This window comes from Phyllostomus discolor, chromosome 13 (assembly GCF_004126475.2).
Source record: "Phyllostomus discolor isolate MPI-MPIP mPhyDis1 chromosome 13, mPhyDis1.pri.v3, whole genome shotgun sequence".
NCBI lineage: Eukaryota > Metazoa > Chordata > Mammalia > Chiroptera > Phyllostomidae > Phyllostomus > Phyllostomus discolor.
In genome coordinates, this window is record NC_040915.2 from 36280447 (window position 1) to 36303094 (window position 22648).

The 22648-nt window shown below is 52.1% G+C and overlaps 1 protein-coding gene across 1 annotated transcript; it reads left to right on the top strand.

Annotated features, from left to right (window-relative positions):
• Window positions 1-28: 28 nt before the first annotated feature.
• ATP6V0E1 (ATPase H+ transporting V0 subunit e1) lies at window positions 29-22648 on the top strand. Its single transcript, XM_028528358.2, has 4 exons — window positions 29-208; window positions 3793-3840; window positions 15381-15510; window positions 22157-22648. The coding sequence occupies exons 1-3, from the start codon at window positions 105-107 to the stop codon at window positions 15472-15474; spliced, it is 246 nt and encodes an 81-aa protein (XP_028384159.1). The 5' UTR covers window positions 29-104; the 3' UTR covers window positions 15475-15510; window positions 22157-22648.

The following is a 22648-nucleotide window of genomic DNA, read 5'->3' on the forward strand; positions in this document are numbered from 1 at the left end:
CGTGGGAGCGCGGGAGGCGGGTCCTTGCGCGCGCAGGTCACGCGGTCTGGTGTTGACACTTCCGGGTGGACCAAAGTACGGCGGTGGGACAGGGGCTGGCAGCCATGGCGTACAGCGGCCTGACAGTGCCTTTGATCGTGATGAGCGTATTCTGGAGCTTCGTCGGCCTCCTGGTCCCCTGGTTCATCCCTAAGGTTCCCAACCGGGGGTAAGTGCGCCAGGCCCGTCTGCGGAGCGGCGGGGCCGGGAGGGGGAGGGGGCGACCCCGTACCGCAGGGACCCTGCGGGGTGGCCCCGACCCGCCTGCAGCCCCCGATTTCCTAAAGGCAGCAGCTTCAGTGACCCCTGGCCGGAGCGTGAGGAGGGTGACCTCCGGCGGGCCATTCTTGGGAAGGAGTTTTAGGGGAGCATTTTTTTATCACGTCCTGTGTGGGCACGGTGTAGTCGGAAATGGGTTTGTACCAACCCAAGGAGAAGTTGGGGTTCGGCTTTAGACGATGTAGCCTTGCTCTCCACCCAAATGAAGCCACATCTCCCTAAAGGAATGGGCCGAATAAATAGAACAGAGATTGCCCTCTGCGCTTCCGATGTTGTCGCAGTTGCACAGGACGAGCTCGTGCAGCGACGCACAGCCCAGGCCTTGCGTCTGGTGGGCGCCCGGAGGTAGCTGGGGCGCGATCTAAAGCGAGCTTACGACCCAAGAGCAGGAGGTATTGTTTAGAAACCCCTGCGTCATTCCGTTTGGAGGGCGCTGCTGCCCTGGAGTGTGAGTGTGGCGAGTTCTTAAAATGATAGGTTAAGATACTTTTCCCCATGTTAAATAGAGCTTAATCTATTTTGTAAGTAAACTTTTATAGATTTTTTTCAAAGGGGCTTGAACACACTTTTCTTCTCTTTTTTTTTGCCCTGTAGTTCCTCTTTTGTCTTTTAGTCATTTTTTCTCAGTGCAAGATCATGTGGGGTGAAGCTTAAACTGAAGTCACAGATTGTCAGAAACACCCTTTTTTATTCTGACATTAATTGGTGGCCTCACAGCGCCTTGCCTGCAGAGTAGACATCCAGCAGATATCTGTTGAGTGGACAACTCTGTTGCTTTGAGTAAAAGAAAGAAATTGCTATTACTTCCTGAACCCCTTTTGCTCTCTGAAATAAACTTTTATTGGACCTGTTATTTCCAACTAGTTTAAAAATAAAATGCAAGTTGTTTAAAAAGGAAAAATGGTGCATGCATTTCTGTCACTTGGTAGCACCAGCTCCCCCTTACCTCCCTCCTTCCCATAAAACAGCAGTCATGTAGGGCCATCTTTCCAGCCTGTCATGGACAAAATAGAGAGTCAGAATTCAGGGGCTGGTAAGACGATTTGTGTGAACCCAATGTAATGCCTTAGACTTGCTTCTCATACTGGAGTCAGAGAACAATGAAGTACTTCTTTGCTGTGTTTCTGTCTTCAACTATTTCGTTACTTTACTGTCCTCTAAGCATTTATTAAGGTGCTGGGATCATTGACCCCCTCCTTTCTTAAAGACCCCCATCTGGGGCCCAGCCTGCCAGTCTTGGGACTGGCAGCCACTGCTGTCACCCAGGCTAACGAGTGCCTCCTGTGGAGGGCGGCTGCTCAGCTTCTGCCCCCGGTGTTACGATTCAGGTTTGACCTGCTGGTGACATGTTATCCAGGTCTAAGTCACAGCCTCCACCCCGGTCCTCGTATTTCCTGCTCTTGGCAGGATCAAGCAGGTCTTAAAACACAGTGTCTCCTAGGAGTTCCTGTATTACACTTGGAGGAACACTGCCCCTAGCTGGGTGATCCCTGTGACCTTGGACAAGTTAGTTAACTTTCCCACATTCCCATTTCCTCATTGTAAAATAGAAACATTAGTGCCTAATTAGTGCTAGTTTCCCTTTACCTCCCGAAAGGACTGCAAAACAAATTTTTTTTTGAAGTACATGAAGGAGCCGAATTGCTTCAAGGACTATTGTGGATTTTCTGAACAGGAGAGCCTTTTTGATTTGAAGGGTTACAGCACCTTCGTGAAGGAGCTGCAGGGGAAGGGGAGAAGCAGGACTCTGCCGTTCCTTCCTCTGCCCTGCGAGACCCCCGCACGTGCGCAGGCAGACCTTGGGGCAATGCGGTGTTCAGGGCCTGTGAGGCCGGGAGAAGGGAAGGGCAGAAGGGAAAACTTCTGAACCTTCGTGTAACCCAGCGCCCCGTTCTCTCTCCTTCTTCCCTGTGCCTGGAGGAGAGGAGGGTGAATCCGTGCCGGATGCCGCTTTCCTGGCCCTCCCTGCTTTTTGTGATTTCCCTCATTTCTCTTTAGGGATCCACACATCTCTCAAAGCCTCCGGTTTTTGACAGGGGCTCTGCTGGCAGTAGACGGACTGAGGGGGTGCGGAGAGGCGCAGGGATGGGCGGGCCAGGAGTGGGCAGCTCATTTCTTCAAACAGGCAGAACATTGTCAGACGTAGAAGAGCGGAGAGGGTGGTACAACTGCTGTACACCACCACGGAGGTCCAGTAATGATTACAAGTGCGTAGTTGCTTTACCTTTGCACACATGAGTGCATGTGCACACACATCGCACAGCACTTTTATCTCAGGCACCCTGGGACACCCTTATCCTCCTGTCCCGCTGTATTTTCTCATCTGCACTGGCTGACTCTCTGCATACGGATGGATGGTAGATGGATCGACCCGCAGACCTTGTGTGTTTACTGTTCTCGTTCGTTGACTGTCTTCACCACCGCCCGCAGACTTCACCGGGGCAGGGGTTTCCATCCGTTTCCTTCACTCCCGTCTCCCCAGAGCCTGGGATGTACCGGGCACTTAACGGAAATCTGTTGAGTGAATGAATGGACGGGCCAGTATATGAACCACAGAAAATGCACACACTGAACTTCTAAAGGATGAGTTAAAAATGGAAATAGGAGTTCTGATATTTGCTTAGGGCATGGGGACGTGTCCTTGGACACCACTCTTACTGATGGTGGAGGCCCCGAGAGGTGGTGAGCTGCAGAGCGGTGGGTGAAGGGAGCATTTTAGGAGGACTGGTTCAGGGTCATTGTGCATAGAAAGGAAGGACGGAGGTTTTGACTTTGCTAGCAATTAGCCAGGCGAACCTGATACATTTCAGTGCTATGGGTGGGACCGGAAGGGAAGAACTCCATGCAGGGAAGGATGCTCGAAGGACTACCCACAGCATTCGTGACTCAGGGTGCAGCGGAGGCTTGAGCAGAAGATGACTGATTTGGGGGTAGGCTGGGTGGGAGGAGCGGCAGAGCTGCTTCTGGGGAGCAGGAGGTTCTGAGGGGAGCCTTTGGAAGGAGAGAGGGGAAGAGATTAGCGTGGGTCCAGTTCTAGAAATGTTGTCATTCACTGGGTCCGAGACCCAGGCTTACCCGGAGATGGGGAGAGGTCAGCACTTAGAGAGTCACGTTTTTGGAAGTGTCGTGTCGTTTTGTGGTTGTTACCCACGAAATGGGGTAGTTATTTGGGTGTCAGAACTAGTTGTCACTGCAGCTTTTGTGAGTTCGGTTTCAGGTGGGATTGGATCAGACCACTAAGCTGTGGCATAACCACGTAACCCTTTAAATACAAATAAATGTGTAATCATTTACTCAGACCCCCACCAAATGCACCCCAGGGTGCCCTGCAGCCTACAGGTGGGTGCCGGAACAGAGTCAGGGGCATTTTCTGGGGGCACAGTCCCTGCTGGTTTGGTCACATGGGAAGAGGGCTTGCACCACCCTGCAGTGTCCACACAGTTTGCAAGTTACCTCATCTTTTTTTTTTCCCAGAGTTATCATCACCATGTTGGTGACCTGTTCGGTGTGCTGCTATCTCTTGTAAGTATGTTTCTCTCGTAAGTAGTTTTTTCCCAACACCTTAAGCATTGTTGTTGGCACTTACAATGGGCGTGGGCGTGATGGAAAATGAAGTCCGCGGAGCGTGATCGTTGTGAAACTGTGCAGCTTTGTTTCTCGAAGCTTGTTCCTCATGTAGCATCTAGAACTGGGGTCCGGAGAGGGACAATGGCACACTTTTCCTGTGGTCAGTAATTATATAGTTAAATGTACGGACGGTACAGATACTCTCTCCCCTGTCGACGCTAGTACCGTGTGTCTGGCACAAGGTTAGAGCTCGTCATCAGCCAGAGACTGTCACCGTCGTGCTTTGTATTCCACTGTGGTGCAGTGTTTGGCCTCCTCGCTTCATGCAGACATCATCCTCTGACGCTGTAAAGCCATCCTCTAGTACGACGTTTGTTCTTCAGGTCAACAGAAGTTGAGCTAGAATGGTAATCAAGTAGAATAAGAAGAGTTTTTTAAACTAAAAAAGTTTTTAATTTAAAAGTATAATGATCAGCATCTGTTGGCATAGATTGTGTCGTTTGCACAAATGGTGGAGTGAAAACTGTTTAAGGTCATCCCCTGCGGCTGCTTTTGGGGATACCGCTCTTCCCCCTAACAGAGGTCAGAACTGTGTGGGACGGTTGGAAAGCTGCCTCCAGCTCTTGCCCACTCTGCCCGCTTCCGTGGAGAGTGGGGTCAGTCCCGCTCCAGGACAAGACTGAGCGCTATTCCGGGAACAGTCAGTGTGTGGGGGAGAAAGCCGCTTCAGAGAATTCGAAGGCCTTACGACTTTTCTTTCTTTTTAAATTGTGGTCTATTTCACACACCATAAAATACATCCTTCTAGGGACTTCTTTTCAGGGTTTTGGACCAGTGATTCTTTTCTCAAAGAGAGCTTTCTAGCGTCCTTGAGACTCCCTTGCAGGAAAGTACTGGTGTTGGCCAAACTAGTGCTCGGTGCGCGCACGAGGCGGGAAGCAGTGGTCCGGCCCCGTGGTGAGAGGCCTCGGCTCTCTGCGCCTCTGCACCTGTGAATTCCTCTACCTGCAGACTTTTCGCCGAGGTTTTTTTATTTTTATTTTTTTCGAGATCTTATTTATTCATTTTCAGAGAGGGGAAAGGAGGGAGCAAGAGGGAGAGAAGCATCGATGTGCAAGAGCGTTGCCTCTCGCACGCCCCCAGCTGGGGACCTGGCCCGCGACCCACGCGTGTGCCCTGACCAGGGATCAAACCGGCAACCTTTCGGTTCTCAGGCCGGCACTCAGCCCACTGAGCCACACCAGCCAGGGCTCACTGAGTTTGTTTTTTTTTAAAAACATGAGGGTGAGCCACTCCGGTTTTGGGCATAAATGAAAATCCACCTGCAGTGGTTATTACTGTGCATGTTGACTCTGCGGCCAGCCCTCAGCCACTCATTCAGGTGTGACCCGGGGCGCTCAGAGCGGAGTCGCAGTGGCCAGGCGAGGCTGACTGACGGTGGGGTGTGCCTGCTCAGCACCTGCACTAGCGGGTGAGACTCCAGATGGCTGGGTGAGCCTTTTGTGCTGACGGGAGAGGGAAAGAGGCTCCCGGGGATGCTAGGTCGGCCTCCGGAACGGGAGCGTGACGGGTGGCATGTGGGGGGAACGGGTGAGTGTTCATGCTCACACCCGCTGTGTTCAGCTCTGACGAGTAGGTGAGAGGAAGTGAGTGCGTCATCGGGACTCCGTCGTGTTGGGAGGGGCGGCTGAGTGCCGAGTCCCGGCCCCACGGGCTCGTGCAGCCATCCCAGCTCAGGAGCCACGGGCTAGCCCTGCCGCTGAAAAGGCTTTCGTTTTTATTTCTCTGTAGATCTCTGCCCCCTGAGCAGTAAGGTTGGTGGTAGGGCCTTAAAAACAGGAAAAAAAAAAAAAAAGAAAAACCCCGAATGTACAGAGGAACGATTTCTGAGTAAGGCAAGATGGGACAAAAATGTTTTCTGACTTTCTTTTTCTCCACCTTTGGCATTAGTTAACTTTCATGATAGCCTCTTTAGAACAACAACAAAAACACTTTTCCAGTCAGCCTTATACCTCTCGTTTTCATTTTCAAGTGTAAAACGGGTATCCCTTTGCATCGTTGTGACTCGGGGGGAACTCTCCGTGAGGCCGTACCCCTCGCTGTCGAGATGCTAGACCATTGTTGTCTGCGTTCCAGTGAGCTCTGGCTGGCCGTGTTGACAGTGGGTTGGTGTTGGCATCGGCGGCATCGGTGTATCCGTGAGGGCAGCGCCCGGGGCCCCGACATGTGCGGCCCCGACACGTGCAGCGCTCCTGGAGGCCGCGCATGGGGCAACGAGCTGGACGGTACAGATTTCCTGGACTAGTTTTTTCCTTGAAACCCGATCGATCATATATCCTGCTTATTAGCAAGGTATCCGTCTGAAACATATGGGTGGAATTCAAGCCCTTTTACATACTTGATTCCACAAAGGGGTGGGATTCTATAATAAATTAAGTTAGAAACGCAAAGGAAACTTTACTGTTTGGTAGTAAGTATACGGGTATTTTCTTGAAAATGCCTCTTTTGAAGGAAGATACCCCCAAAGAACTGGATATCCTAAACAAAGTCATATTTTGAAATACATTCATGGCCCTTTGTTTAAAAAAAGATTTTGTTTATTTATTTTTAGGGAGAGGGAAAGGGAGGGAGAAAGAGAGGGAGCGAAACATCGATTGGTTGCCCTTCGTACACACTTCAGCTGGCGACTGACCCCACAACCCAGGCGTGTGCCCTGACCAGGAATCGAACTAGGTGACCTTTTGGTTTGCGGAACAACACCCAACCAGTGAAGCCACACTGGCCAGGACTACGTTCATGGACTTTTAAATTGCCTTCTGTTCGTGGCAGGTTTTTTTTTTTTTTTTTTTTGTCTGTTTTCAGTTTGTTCTAGCTGAAGGTCAGAGTCTGTGGGGCGTGACATGTTTGAGCTCTGAATAGGCCGGGATCTCTGCCAGTGTGACCGGTTTGTGTTAATAGTTGAGCAGAGGAAAGTCAGTTTCAAAACAAAAATCCACTGGGGGACAGGCCGCCATTGGCATGCCGGTAAAACTTCTCAGAGATGTCACGTGAGGGACTGGACACCTAAGGGGAGGTCTCTGAGGCCAGGGGACTGCCGTTTCCTACGGCGGTGGTGGTCTCCTGGGGCAGAGGCCGGGTGCCGCTGTGCATCCTGCAGTCGGGGGTGGGGTGGGGGGGTGGGGGGGCAGCCCCTCCTCCCAGCAAAGAACCATTCAGCTCCAAATGCCAGTATTGCTGTGGCTGAGGAACATGTCCTAAAGGAGGGGCTGGAGAGAGGAGAGAGGAGAGAGGACCGCCAGCACTTAGGTGCACAGACGAGGAAGGGCCAGGAAAGGGTGCCCCTGACCTTTCCCTGGTGAATGAGGGGGAGTGGCCAGAACAGATGAAGGGGTCAGAGGGCAGTGACACCAGCAAGCGCACCCCCCGCAGGGGAGGTCAGTGCTCCCCAGGAGGGGGAGAGAAGTGTCGGGAGGCGGCACAGGGGGAGCCAGCAGTCAGTGCCCCCACGTGCAGAGCCCGAGTTCCTGGACTTGCGGGAGGGAGTGGCGGCTGTCTGAGCGGCGACAGAGCATCCAGCGGACGGGGTGGAGGAGAGGGAAGGGCGGGATGTCGGGTCAAGTGGTGGGATGAGCAGAGCACGTGGGGGAGGAATTAGGGTCATAGTAGATGGTCCTGGGAGGTTCGGGAAATTTTTTTTTTTTTCTGGAAAAAATTGAGGTAAACGGAGACCTGAGATGTGCTGAGCCGAGTGCTTATAGTCCTGTTAGGAGGCGTCCCACCGCGGCGGGACAGTCGGGGGCCCTGGCCGCCAGGTGCCTGCTTCCCCGGGCCGCCGGCACTGGAATGGTGGGGCCAGGCCTTGTTTCGTTTCGGCAGTTTCATTTCCCAGGACACTGCACCATTGATTGCTGCGCCATTGATTTTGCTTTTCTCCATTGAAGGGCTTTGGCATCTTTGTTCAAAATGACTCGACCGCAAATGAGTGCGTCTATTTCCAGACTGACCCTCTCTTCTGTTCATTCATCTCTTTGTCCAGCCTTCTGACAGTGCCGTACTCTCTTGGCTGTGGCGGCTGTGGATTGAAGTCAGGGAGCCTGATTCCCCCGGGTTTGCTCTTCAAGATTATTCGGCTGTCCTAAAATAGCCGTATCCGTTTTAGAATCAACTTGTCAGTTTTTGCCAAAAAAAGCCTGTTGAGATTTTTAACTGGGACCGTGTTCAGTCTATAGGTTGACTTGGAGAGAAGTGATGCTTGAACAGTACTGAGTCTTCTGCTCGCGAGCACGGCACAGCTCTGTTTAGGTTCTCTTCCTTTCCTTCCTCCTCCTACTTGGGGCTCGACTTGCTCTTTTCCCAGCTTCTTGAAGTAGAAACTTAGATCACTTATTTTAAATCTCTGTTCTTTTTAAATGTAAGACGTTAATGAAATCCCCTTTAAGCGTTTCTTCAGCTACGGCCTACAAATTTTGATGATGCTGTGTTTTCATACTTAGCAGTGTGGTGTTTAATTTCCAATATATGGAGCTTTTCTAGATATCTTATCAGAAGGTACACTCTGTAAGATTCTACTCTTGGCAACTGGAACGTGCTCACGCCTCAGCCTTTGGTTACCTCGATGACTGTGTCACGTGCACTTGAAAAGAATGTATATTGTGGAATTGCTGAGTTTTGTGTTCTGTAAACGTCGGGCCAGGGAAGCTCAAGTCCTCTATATCCTCATTGGGTTTTTTGGTCTACTTTTCATTAATTACTGAGAGGGGGTGTTCAAATCATCAGTTGCTGTGGATCTTTTCTGTTTCTCGTTTTAATTATTTTTATTTTGTTTCATATGTTTTGAAGCTCTGTTACTGGGAGCATACACGTTTGTGATTGTTTTGTCTTCTGGATGAATCGGTATTTTTATCATTATAAAATGTCCCTCTTTAATATAAGTTAAAGGTAACCTTTACTTGATTTTTGTTTTCTTTGATATTAATCATCATACTACCTATCTTATGCTCATTGCATCTGTATCCTTATATAATTAGAGTGTGCCTTTTTGCTATAGCTCAGTTTTAGTTTTTTATCTATTCTGAAGGTCGTTGCCTTTTAATTGACCAATAGATATTCATATACAATTAATGTTTTGTGTTCATTGATATAGGTAGGTTTGGGTCTACTATTTTGTCTGTTGTTCTGCTTGTCTCATCTGTTTTTTGTTCCTATGCTCTTAATTCTATGCCTTGTTTTGGGTTATTTGATGAATATTTTTAGTAATCTACCTCAATTCTTCTAAGGGCTTTTTAGCAAACCTTTTTTATATTTTTCTTTTTAATCTTTGCTCTAGTGATTACAATGCGCATTCTTAACTTTTCAAATCTGCTTAGACTTAATATTGAGCTACTTTAGGTAAACGTAACAACCTTGCCTGAATGTAATTCTGTCTACTCCCCATCTTCTGTGCTGTTGGGGTCATATATTTTACGTCTGTGTATGTTGTAAAACTCCTACTACAGTGTATCAGCTTCTACCTCGAGGAGTCATGTGTCTTATAAAGTAATTGAGAGAAAGAATATTTTCTACTTGCCTACCTATTTACCCCTTTTTAGTGTTCCTCACTTGTCTTTTTGTAGGTCTGAATTTCCGTCTGGTGTCCCGTGGCCTAAAGAAAAGAACTTGCTGTGGGGTTTGTTGTTGCAGGGCCGACAGGTCTGGGGCAAGTCCTCTCGGCTGCCACGTGCCCGAAATTGCCTCTGCCGCACTTTTACTTTTGAAGGGTATTTCTTCTGAATGCAGGATTATGGTTGACAGGAATTTTTCACTCATTCACACAGTGTTGAGATGCTTTTCAGTGGTCTTCTGGCCTTACTGTTCCTGCTGAGCACTCAGCTCTCATCTGAGTATTTTGCGTTCTTTTCCCTCTGGATGTCATTCAGGTTCTCTCTTTGTGTTTGATTTTCAGCAGCACGACCGTCGTGTGTGGGGGCGTGGTTTTATTGGAGTTTAGTCTAATGGGGTCTGCTGAGCTGCTTGGGTCCGTGAGTCAGTCTTTTCCACCAAATTTGAGAAAATTGCAGCCTGCTTTTTTTCCTTCTTTTTTTCCTGCTGTTCTTTTTCTCCTTCTCGGACTTCAGTTACATGTATAGTCGACTTTTTTTCTTCTTTCCTCGGATTAGATGGTCTCCGTTGACCAGTCTTCAGGTTTACGGACTGTTCCTCTGTCCACTCTGATCTGTCAGTGAGCCCGTCCAAAGGTTTCTTCCAGTTTGTATATTACACCTTTTAGCTCTAAAGTTTCCATTGGGTTCTTTTTGTATAGTTTTACTGTTTGAGATCCCCAGTCTCCAGCACCACCGAGTAGCTGGTGTCCTGCTCTGTTCAGAGTTCATTGTTGCCGTCTACAGGGCGAGTTTGCTGTCAGCTCCTCTGCTGTGCCCGGAACCAGAGCCAGGGCCTCACCCATTGGCTATTTCATTTTCAGGTCTTACAGCTTTCATTTCTGTAGAAGTTCTCTTGCTTGTCTTATAGTTTTGTGTGCCCCCTCCCTTCTTCCATCCCTCATGCCTTCCCTCTCTTAATTCTGTCTCCCTCACGTATTGTAAGCTTATCTTACTTCTTAAGGCAAAGTTTATTTATAATCTGTGTCCGATGATTCCGTGTCTGCTCTCTGCTGCCTCTCACTCCTGGTGCCTGGTTTCCTCTTGTGTTTGGCGGCAGCCAACCGCCCGCGGCTCATTTCCCCTCTAGTTTTACTTGCGTGCCTTCTTCCAGGTCGGTGTGCAGGGGGCTTCTCCCAGAAGGGACTCCCGTCGCTCTGGTGGAGGCCCAAGGCCGTCACCGAGGTCCCACAGCCGTACTGGCAGTTGGTGGGGGGCCACCCTCGGCCCCCAGAGGCCACCACATGTGCTGTGCGGTCCCCCAGTTGTCAGAGCCAGTAGTCCTCTTGTCCTCCAGCAGTCTGGTTCTGATGAGGAAATAAAGACCACATGGTTCATATAAACTGTGGCGAAAGAGTGGGAGATACAAGGGAGCTCTCTAGGGTGCTCCGGGGCCAAGGGAGGCCCGGGGCAGGACAGGCTTAGAATGGACTCAGGCCTCGTTGGAGAAGGCGTGGTTCGCCTGCCCGACAGTCCAGAGGCTTATTGGCCTGGCCTGGCTGGCGTGGGTCTGGAGGTGCTGGGCGAGCAGGAGGCCACCTTCCGGAGCGCAGGCAGGAGAGCAGGTGGCCAGTGACATGGCTGTGTAGCGGAGTCCCTGTGTGCGGGAGGCCATCAGGGCATGTGGGCCGTGCAGGGACTGGTGCTGGTGTCGAAAGGGCTGCAGGAAAGTCATTTCCAGGCTGAGCCCACGGGATCCAAAAGCAACCGTGTCTGGGCCCGAGCCTGTCCAGGCCTCACCAGACGTCCTCAGCCCACTCCGCCAACTCCCTGTCCCCGCCTGCAGGGTCCCTCCAGCTCCCTCTGCTGAGACCGCCTAACAGCACGCTCTCCTTAAGGAGAGAAGAGGGGGTTCAGTTGTTTATCGCAGAGCACGTACTAAAGGGGACATTCCGAGCCAATCAGCAGGAAATCCGTAAGTGATACACACGCTCCCAAGGCCTTTGTCGGGGAGAGCCCTGTCCCTTTTAGGGGCGCAGCCAGTTAGGTCACATCTACTCTGGAGGGCTTCCCGTTCCTGAAGCCAGCTGTGTGTTACACACTGACCGCGGGGTGGCCGTCGTGCTCGCTGTCTCAGGTTCAGGCAGGACGTGTACGCCAGGGGATGGGTATCTGGGGGGGGGGGGACTCTGGGGAGGGGTCTGCCTGCCCTGGTGGGGTGGGGCGGGGCGGGGCGGGAGAGGAGGTGGAGACGAGGCTGACTCAGAATTGCATGAGGAATTGGTCTGCAGAGGACACAGGCTGTATTTCATTCCGTGCTTGACTACAGTCAGCTGTTCCACGAGAAAGAGAAGGAATAACTAGTATTTGTGAAGTTTCTATTTGTAACTACTCCACAGAGTGCTTTCATAATTCGGTCTTTACTTCTTCACATTTTGGGGCAGGGACTATGACCTCATTTTACAAAAAGGGAAATTGAGGCTTGGGGTGGAGAGGCCACTTGTGCGGAGACAGACAGCTGATATTTGAGGCGCTGGAATCAAAGCCCAGCCCTGCCTAGTGCGGAGCCCCGTATTTTCCAGGAGCGTCTGATAACGCGTTGCCTTGGAAGCACGTGTGTCTTGGATTGGGAGGAGGGCGGATGACCGAGATCATCTCGGTGGAGAGAGGGCCAGTTGCCTTCAGCATCTCGGCTGTCTCTGAAGGAGCCCACTGATAGAGCTCACTCCTGTCACGGCCCTCCCTGGAGGGACAGTGGGTCAGAGGAGAAGTCCTTGCCAGACTTCCCCATTCCAGCAGGGAAGCTGGGCATGTGTCCGCGTGAGCTGGGCGTCACTGGGAAGTAACCACGCCTCTGGTCCCTGTTCTCATGTCTGAATGTGAAACTAAAGAACAAAGCAAGATTTGAGCCCTGGCTGGTGTGGCTCAGTGAATTGAATGCCGGCCTGCAATCCGAGGGGTTGCTGGTTCGATTCTCTGTTGGGGTACATGCCTGGGTTGTGGGCCAGGTCCCCAGTAGGGGACGTGCAAAAGGCAAGCACACGCTGATATTTCTCTCCCTCTCTTTCTCCCTCCCTTCCCCATTCTCTGAAAATAAATAAATAAAAATCTTGAAAAAAAAAAGGCAAGATTAAGAGGTCTAGGGATAGCCTTTTTGCTGGTGGTGGGGTGCTTTATGCTTGGAGGGTTCTCATAGCCAAGAGCTGAGCTCATCACGAGTGGCCAGACAGCGTGTGTAGAATAAGCCCCCCCCCCCCTCCCCCCCCCGCCCATGCGTGTCTCTCCCAAAGCACAGGCTGCTGCTGCCTGGTCTGTCTGTCCCAGTCTTGGGAGCCCCTCGGGGGCTGGCCTCGCTTCTGATCCCTCTTGTGCATCCCCAGAGCCTGACGTGGAGCGTGGCGTTGGTGATGGTTGCGGGATAAATCAGAACGTTTGTTTCAGCCTGGTCTAGTGGGACTCGGGAGCCCTGGGTCCCCACCCGGCCCTATCACTGATTCGCTCTCAGGGTGTTACACTCCCTAGGGCCCAGTTACCTCGTCTTTAGAATGAGGAACGTGGCCTTGACCTTGGGCCATTCCAGCGCTGCAGACAGATGTCACCACGCCTCAGCGGCCCCGGGCGCTTGAATGATCTCAGACGGTTGGTTAGCAGGCTCGGCCTCAGGTTATGGGGACGTGTGCAACAGTGTGGGCGAATTGGAAGGGTACATTTCGTTCTCTGCCCTTGGACACATGAAGTAATGGATTCGTTGGAGTCTGACCTCTTCCTCCACCCACTTCCATCAATTCAGACTGGATTTTCCCCTCCCCATTCTCCGCCGTGTTTCTCTGCCTTGAAGGGAACTTTCAAGTCAGGGTGGGGTCGGGAGGGCAGGCACACAGCTCAGCTGCTCAGAGGGGACGGTTCCTCCCTGAAATTTCAGATGGACTGGCCGGGGCCGTTTCCCAAGGAACTTAGTTGAACTGTGGTTTGGGAGTGTTTTTAAGTGAGATGTTTTGCTTGAATCGAACCATTAAAAATAGTATGTAAAATTTAATTCAAAAAAGTTTCTCAATACTAATCTGAGCAAGCCCAGTGGACTTCCTTCTAGATATTTTCCCCCTCGGGTACCCAGTGGGTGTCATGGGTTTAAGCAGTAATCAGCAGATGGGGTTCCTTATTTCCTTAACCCCCAGATGAATTTAGATTTTGCTAAAAGAAATGTCAGTACTTCGGAAGGTAACCTCTGTTGTGGAAACGTTAGTTTGAGCGGATTTCTGGGTCAGGAGCTCCTACCACTTGATTAGCGTTGGGACCACAGGCAGGTCACCGAGCCTCTGTCTGTCTCAGTTTCTGTAACTGTATTGTGGGGGAATTCAGGGGAAGGTTCCCTGTTTTGAAGCAGAGCACCAGCAGTTGTGCAAAGCTCCCCGGGTCATCAGCGAGCCGCCGGGGCTGGGGACCGCTGCTGCGCAGCGTCCGAGAAAGGGCGGGAGCTGGTATCTCAGGCAGGACCGTACGTTTTTGGTGAAGACAGGGGACAGAGTCTAGTCCAGGTGTAACCTGTTTTTTATTTCAATGCCTGAGCAGTAGCCAGCTCTCTCAGACTCTCACTAAGGGATGGGCGATGGCTGTGCAGCCAGCTTCCCTCGTCCGCTGTGATTGGGGAAGTCCTGGGTCTGTGGAATTTTCCATGACTCGCAGCTCTGCACCGTGAGTGTCCGCCGCGGCCACAGAGCTTTCCAGGGTGTCTGCCCGCACCGTCCCCCCCTTTCTGTCACTGCGGTGTCAGATCGCTGTCAAGCCCCAGCTCCACGCCTGGGGATTTTGTTGGTGTTTGCCCCTCTAGTTCTCGGGCTAGATCAGAGGACCTCATCTGAATTGGCTTTTTGTTTATAAAGTGAGTCGGCCAGAGGTATCTGTTTTGGCCCCGTTTCCTCGGGTGTCGTGTTCCCTGTCACAAAACCACCTTCTGTGGGGCGGGGTGGGGAGAGCGGGTGGCTGTTTCTGGAGGCGCGAGCTGCTGGTGCGGGGCTGGCCACTGGCGATCAGAGTCGGCTTTTTGATCCTTTGACTGGACGGGTTCCAGAAATGACAGCAAATGAGAGAACAGAGGTCCAACCGGACGATGCCCCGGCTGTGTTTGGCCAGTTCCCTCCTTTAGGGGAATTCAAGGCTCTCGCTCAGAGAGGTCCTCAGACTTCATGGAGTATGTGAATGACTGTGTCAGGTGTAAAGCCCCTTGTGAGCAGAGCAAGCAAACGTTAAAGACCACCTGTGTGCTGCTTTCCACGTCTGACCCTGCAGTGTGTGAGACACAGTTGGGGGCTTCCTGTGGGATTGTCCGTAGATTCTGAAGTGGGCAGGGGGGTGAACGCCCGTTTGGTTCGGCGCGTCTGTGGCCCGAGTTTGCGTGGCGAGGGTGGTAGAGAAGGGGCACCCCAGTCAGTGGGAGAGTCTGACTGGGGGCGGGGGAGCTGGAGTGTCACCTGGCTGTGCCAGTGAAAACACGTGTGTCCCACGGGCTGCGGGCCTCGGCATTTGGAGAACGGGGAAGGCGACACCCGTTTTCCCTGAGCATGGGAGCTGTGATGATAAACTGAGATTGGGTAAAAACACTCTAAGGTAAAGATACGCATATGAGTTTGGGAAATCTTAGCTACTCAGAAGGAAGGAAATGGGAAAAGACAGAGAGAGCAGTGGTCCTGGGACGAAGCCTCACCGCCTTGCAGTGGGTCGGAACCACCGGGCGTGCCGGGGGGATGCTCTGTGACTCGAGGGACGCCGGCTCCTGGTTGCACAGTGTGTCACGAACTCGAGTTGAAGGCTGGACTGAGCAGTTTTACTGAAGCCCTTTGCTTTCGCTCTAATTGCAAATGGTCCTGTTCCCACGTGATTTCACCACTTTCTGTTGTCGTTCCTCCCCCACGATTCTTCCAGCTGGCTGATTGCAATTCTGGCCCAGCTCAACCCTCTCTTCGGACCGCAGCTGAAGAACGACACCATCTGGTATCTCAAGCACCACTGGCCTTGAGGAGGAAGACCCGCAGCCCAGGGCTCAGCCACCGAGGTGACTATATACCCTTGACCTTGCACGTCCTGTCGTCCGTCACTCACCGAGAGTTCGCTGTGACTCTTTCTCAGAATTGTTGTGGCATTTCAGCACTGGGCCAGGGCAGGCTGCCGGAAGCCATCGTGGTCTGAAGAGCAGAAGCAGGTTTGGAAGTTAGGTTGGTTTTTGACTGAGGGACTTGTCCACGAGATTCTTTTAAATTCTGCTCTCACCCTGCCACCTCAAACACACTTGGATGCACAAGGTTAAGTTCGCACGCCGTCTTCGAGACACAGCTCGGGAAAGGGACCGCTGGGGTTGATGTCACAAGGCGCAGCGGCCTCAGGAAGTGGCTGGCAGGTTTGAAACTGAGTGCGTTTCTGAATGCTCTGGATGGAGAGCGAAGGGTGCTTTCCTGAAAACTGGTCTGGAAATCGCACTTTGATTTGGTTCTGAGGATCAGAGGGGTGAGGGGTGCTGCGGTGGACAGACCCAGTCACTGGCTGAGGTCGGACACCCTGTCGTTAGTCTCCTCCGTTGCCGTCCTTTTGGTACAGGGAGCGCAGCGCACGTGCTTGGCTGGGTTCTGGGCAGCTTTTGGGCGGGGACCCCCTCTGGGGCTGCCGCCCGCGAGCCTCGTGCTGCCTGTCAGGGACACACGCGTGCCTGGCCCTCCTCTCTCTAGTGGTGCTGGGGTGATGGTGGTTTCAGGTGGTGACGGCCCGGCGCTCCATTGCAAAGGGCTCTGTCAGCCTTTCATCCGGGGATTCGATCCCGTGATGAGCGTAGCCTGAGTTGGGAGTTTCTGTGAAACTGCAAACTGGTGATTTTCTAGTTTTATCATGGCTTCTCCATTTGAGTAGATGAGCTCTAATAAAGATGAACTTGCCCTTGTCAACTAGGGTTATTTAGTAACCTTGAAATATAGATCATACAGGAAAAGCAGAATACATATTTATGTTTTTATTTTAATTTTCAGAGTAAATTATTGGTGCACAAGTTCCTTCTAGGGTGTCCAGTGAGGTTTTCTTTTCTTTCCTTTTTAGTTGTGATCGGTTACATTCATTGTCCTTTTTGTGTTTAGTTGGGTTTAGCTGTTTTCCTTCGGCCTGTGGGAGCCTGTCTAGACCGGCTTCTGTGTCCATCAGGTGCTAGTCTTAGGTGGTTTCTGTATTTTCTGGCAGCGTCAGGTGTCCCTGGCCCCTCGTGTGTGTTTCCTGGCCCCGGCTTGGAATCAGCTGGCCCTCCAGTTGCTTTCTGATTGCCTTCTGGAAGGACCCTGGCTCCCTTGTCAGCCCCCCGGCCCCGCTGGCCCTGGTCTCTCTCGGTGGGGATGGCGTTTAAAAACCAGGAGCCAACTTCTGCGTGCGCCTGTTCCAGCTGGGGTCGTTGCTCCTAAGCCTTTACCCTGGACAGAGCCGTGAGGTGTGCAGTTTTAGGAAGAAAAAGAATCATGTGCGTGTGTCAGTCTTTCTGATTCAAACTTAACATTATAGGTTTTTTATTTCTTTGGTTTTATGCTTGGTGTCTTTCACATATGCTGACAATCTTGGTCCCTAACGCAGTCACTTGATTACTTGCTTTCATTGTCCTATAGGACATGTAAAAGGGTTTCCAAGTAGCCCCAGTGTAACGACCAACTGTAGCTTTCCTGAGTGCGGTTTGGCGAATCTTTCCTGCTTTATTCGTCCCTAGAACGAGGGAAGAGCAGAGCGCCGTTTTCCGAGGTCACTTGAAATAATTCTTTCTGGTGGTTATCAATGTGAGATGTAGTTAGATTAAGTGTTATTTTGTGTTCAGTTCATAGTGATTTTTATTTGTTTGTTTTTATTGCTGATCTGTTACGGTTATCCCAATCCCGCTCCCCATTGCTCTCCCCTGCCCCGCCCACCCCCTTGCTCCCACAGTCAGTCCCCACCCTGTTGTCCATGTCCACCGGTCATTTCATTGCAATTTTTTAATTTATTGCTATTTTTGAATATGTAAAACATATTCCCAAAGTCAAAATTATGAACAAGATATATTCAAAGAAGCCTGTCCTTCCTTCCTTCTGGTATTTCATTTTGCCTAGGATAAGCAAATCCATGCACCCTTGTGTGTGTCATCCCCCCCCCCCCCCCCGCCCCAAGGGCTGGCACGGGAAAGATACATCACACATACTGTTCTGTAGCTGGCTTTCCCGTGAACCCCGCAGCCTGGAGATCGCTCCCGTCAGTGGGTAGAGATCTTCCTGATTCTTTTTGTAGCTACTGCTGTCCTTCTGGGCTGTTTCTGGTCCTTTGCTATTGTTAATAAGCCACAGTGCCATCCTGTGCTTATGACATTTTATATTTTTGCTAATGATCTTCGGGTTCGATTCCCTGAAGATGAAATCTCTGGTTAGAGGTGAAACTGCTTCTGCTAGATGTCACCACATCTCCTTCTCCTGGGAGTGTGCCGTTCTTGTATTCCCACCAACAGTGTATCAGAATGCCTGGTACCTCGCGGCTGGGTTTTTGCCAATCTGATAGGTAAGTAGTCAGCTCTTTCCCCTCTTTGCCCAGGGTGTTTTGATTTCCCTCTTACATAATTTTTTTAATCTGATGCATAGGATTTTTTCCACAACGTCTCCTGATTTCTTTTAATCGTAGTGAGTGTTAGGGAGGGGTGTTGCTTGGGCTTTAAAGCCGAGGACTTCAGCATTGCCTCTCACTTCACGTCTCCGAGCCTCACTTCCTCGCCTTCTGATTGGACGGGTGGGCCCTTTGGTCCTGCGTAACCCCGGGTGTGTGGACCTTCTCTGCCTCCTGTGTATGCTGACCTAACTGGTGGAGTCCTAACGTTTGCATTCTGGTCCACAGCACCTACTGGGGCTGCTGCTTACAACCCCGTGTTAAAGGTTGTTCCTTTAAAAGCAGAAGGCCAGGAAGTAGGAGGGCACCACCAGGCGAACCCTAATTCTGAGCACCATGGCACGTTTATTCCACGTTTGAGGTGGTGACCCCGGAAACACTAGGACTCAGGGCCTTTGGAGTCACCGCACCCCGTCAGGACATCTCAGGTGTGCATAGCACTGAAACACGCCCGCACCTCACTCTTCTTGGTGGTTAGCTCAAAAGACTGAGCTAAATCCCCTTTTGAACTCTGAGCTTTTACACAACGGTGGGATGATCAGGGGTGCAGAACCCAGATGTAGGCCTGTCTTCGTCCGGTAAGGAAAAGCGAATGATTTTACACACGATTTGACGAAGCGCCCGGGTTTGGAAAGTAGGAGACACGGTGTTCTGCAAGAGGAAAAGGAGGCAGGGTGGTTGGGAGCTTTGGAAACGTTTGATACAGGTGAAATCGACTTGGTCTGAACAACACAGTTAAACACCCACCTAATGTTTCGCTCCCTTCACCACTTTGCCTGCCGTGGTTTTCTTCCACGCGTGAGGGTCGATAGGGTGCGTGCTGGCACGTGGCAGTCATGGGCGGGGAGCCTCATCCGTACCTCTCCGAACGGGGCTCGCGCCACCTTGGCCCCCGCCAGCCTTGTTCCCCTCGCTGCGGGACTGTCACATCAGGGTGACTGTTTTTGTCAGTGTCCTGCTTTCCTGCAGCCTTGGGGATGTCACCCTAGCGTGTCGTCTCCTTGGAGTGGTTTGGCTCCAGAGCCAGTGTCCTGTAAGCTGGTTGGTTTGCCACGTCATCGTAGTGTGTTGCATGAATGCACGTGGTTGCCGCGGTTCTGAAAGGCAGACGCTCTGTTTTCTACAGAGTCTGGAGGGGGGGTGGGGGCGGGGATAGAGGGTGTTGGGAATTCGGCTTCTGCCCTGGGGGAGCTGTTTGTCTCTGCATTCCAGACATATCTGAGTGCTCACAGTGGGCACAGTACTGAGTGGAAATTTTAAGGAAGGCCCCGAAGGGGTTTCCGATGTGGCCGAGGTTGAAATCAAGCCATGCCTGTGACAAGTGCCGCGGTGCAAGGTGTTTCTGGTCGGAAAGCTTGTTTTCTGCCCTGACTTCGGACCGGAGAGCCTGCTGCCGCTTCAGGCCCAGTCATGTCCCCATTTCAGTTCCTGGTGGCTCAGCTTTCCCGCCACTTTGGGTCAGAGCCTGTTGATTGCTTCTTTCTCCATGCCCTGGCATCCAGTTGACCCTGGTGATGGCTCTGGGTCCGCTTCTCCTTCCGACACCCTCGTTCCTGACCCCCGTCGCCGCAGCCCTGAGTCACCCCAGCGGCTCCTCGGCAGGCTGCCCTGTCGCCGGTCAGCGTGTCTGCGAAACACCGGCCTGTCTCCCTCCCGGCCGGAGCGCTGCCTGGAGCGACCGCGGCTGGCCCTGGACCCTCGTCCTCCTCCACGGGCTCCAGCAGGGCTTTGCACCCAAGGCTCCTGAGTTCAGCGGGTGCGGGCCCCTTGAAATGCTATGTCACGTGTCGTAAGCACAACCCACAGGAGATACGAATGACTAATCTGCGGGTTATATCGGCTTCTAACTGGCGGTCAAGGCCTTCCCAGGCGGCCCTCAGACTCGCTTTGCTGCCTGTTCACTCCTGCGGGCCCTGTGGGTTCCAGCCTCACTGTTTTCCTGTTCTTGACCTATTTAGCTTTACTTACCTTTTCCTGCCTCTCGCCACCTGCAGCGTTCATTCATTTAGAAAGTAGATTAGTAAACACTCTTATTTCCCAAACATTCTTCTGCCCCTATTCCACTCCCCGTTCCCTCGGAACTCTTCCAGGTGCTTTCCTGAGCGGCTAGCTTGCAGGGCCTGGCGCTTCCTTCCCGGCCGCTTGGTTTCACAGTGATTTCTTCTCTCCCTGAAGGGGTTTAGCTCCCCCGTTTTTTGCCATTCATTCGATGCCCTGCCTTGTCTCGTTAAATGCACATCTTAGATTGCTTAAATCCCTGGTAGTCCATCTGCTACAGGAAGTACATACCCTGCACATAACAACAGATAAGAAACTATTTTGTGAATTTGTCTGAAATGAAAAAATAAAGATAAAAATAACATCTATCTTTGAAAAATACATCCACACTCATTCTTCCCTGCAGAGACTTCCTGGCTCTGGACTTCATGTTTCCATGTTGTCCGCATTCCCAGTTTCATCCGAGAGTAGCCTCAGCGACTCCCTTGTTGTACAAAGCAAGAACATAGACCCTTTGTTGAGTGGCCCTCCCCGACCCCCGTCCAACCAGAGAGGTGACTGGAGTGTGCGTCTGCTCAGTTCGCTCCACAATCAAACGGCGAGTCCGTGTGTTTAGCGTGAGGCTCGCTCACGTTTATGTTACACTGGGCGGCGTCGTGCTGGAGGGAAAATTGTCCCCAGTTTCCATGTGGCTTTTCAGAAGGGAAGGCCTGTGCTTTCGTTTTGTGATATTTATTTGTCCAGAAAGGCCTAAACGACGAGGAAGCCTAACCAGTGTGTTCTTCACTGAAAGCTGCCTCACAGAACATCTCTGTTCACCAGCCAGGCTTCTCGGGTGAAATTCAGAAGGGGCCGGCACTGGCGTCTGCAGAGAGGCGCTGTCTGCTGGCCTCAGTGGGAGGAGAGGAGTGGGTCGCCGGGTTAGGGGGAAGGTCTGTGAAGCTGGGGGCTCGCTCTGGGGACCGCCCCTCTGCGGCCTGGGTGTACGCATGGTCCCCTGGTCACATCTTGAGCTGAATGTACCTTGTTTGCAGTGTCGCGCCTTAGGATCCTGGTAGCTGGGTACTTTCCACACCGAGGGCCGTTGGGCTGCCCTGGCTTGCACCAGTCTCTTGTCCACTGCTGGGCACCTGGACACTGGGCCCGGGGGACCTTTTGTCACATTGCACTGGGGCTTCTCCTGCCTCTGCCCACTGACCTGGAAAACCTCGAGGGCCCAGCAGATCTCTCTGCCTGCTCTTCGACCATCATCGGTCTTGGCAGGCCTGCCTGCCACAGACCGGTCTCCTCTGATTTTAGCCCATCCCACCTGCATTTAACCCTTGACACGCTGGCACCATGCGTCCCCGCCAGCGTGTTCTCTGGTCCACCAGCTCAAGGCTCCTGTGGAAATTGCCCTTGAAAGATATTTTCTCTTTATTGGCTTTTTACCTTCAGGAGCAGCGTGCATGGCCTTATTTCCGTAGGTGTTTGTAGAGGACTCACGCGACCTCCGGTGGCAGCTGGCCAGGTGCAGGCGCCTGTGCTAAGTGCTTGCCAGCGCTGCGGAGGGGGTGCTGCGGCTCGAAGCGTCCAGCAAAGAAACTCACGTGTGTCACCTACACTTGTGGTGGCAAGAGCGGGGAGCAAACTAGGAGCAACTTCGAGTACCAGGGGCAAAGAGTCAGCTCTCTAGGAGTGTGACAGGAAAGCTTGCCACGCCCGGGGGACCCTCGCTCCTCGCTGTGAGCGGCGAAGGGAAACGGGCGTTCCTGACACCGAAGTGGCTCCTCAGGCTCCTGTGTGACCGGTCTTAGTCACTCCGCTCTTCCTCTTCGACACAGTCAGACCTGCTTGTGATCCGCAGTTTAGCGTGGCCTTGGTCACGGGACCTCTTGTCGCCGCCCTGCAAAGCCTGCCCAACGTGCATGATAATCGAGCCCACTTTGCACCCCAGCGTTTATTGAGTAGCTATATAGTTTAAGTGACTGGCCTCGTTGGGTTTCTTGAGGCTCGCCTCTTGCCCTCGCAGGGGCAGTGTGAGGGCCAGTTACTAGAACGGCTTTGTTTTGCAGGTCGCGGAGAGAGCTCCTCTAGACGCAAAGCCACCTCCACACCCAGACTGCCTTCCTTGACCCGCCTGTGTTGGCCACCAGCTGCCTTACTTAAACACTCGCCCCACAGTGGAGTACCTTATTCTACAGCGCAGTATTTTTCTCCTGTACCTTTTTTACACTTGGATGAATTACGTGCCTCCGTAATCTCAGCTGTGCCGACGACATAAAATGTGTGAGCACTCCTCCGAGATAGAAGGTGCTAGCCTTCTGAGAAACACGCCCTCGCTCCTCGGGACCTGTGGATTTGAAGGCAGCTCCTGCCCGCTCACGACGTGGGAACCCGAGACGTGTTTAAAACTGTCTCGGGACAGTGAGATTGCAGGGCAGCAGCCAGCAGGAGCGCATGCTCCAGGGGGGCTCTGTCCCAACAGATCACACCAAAGTCTATTTTCAGGATAAATTTCTTCTGCCATCTTTTGGAATAAATTATTTTCCTGCTTTCTATGGAAA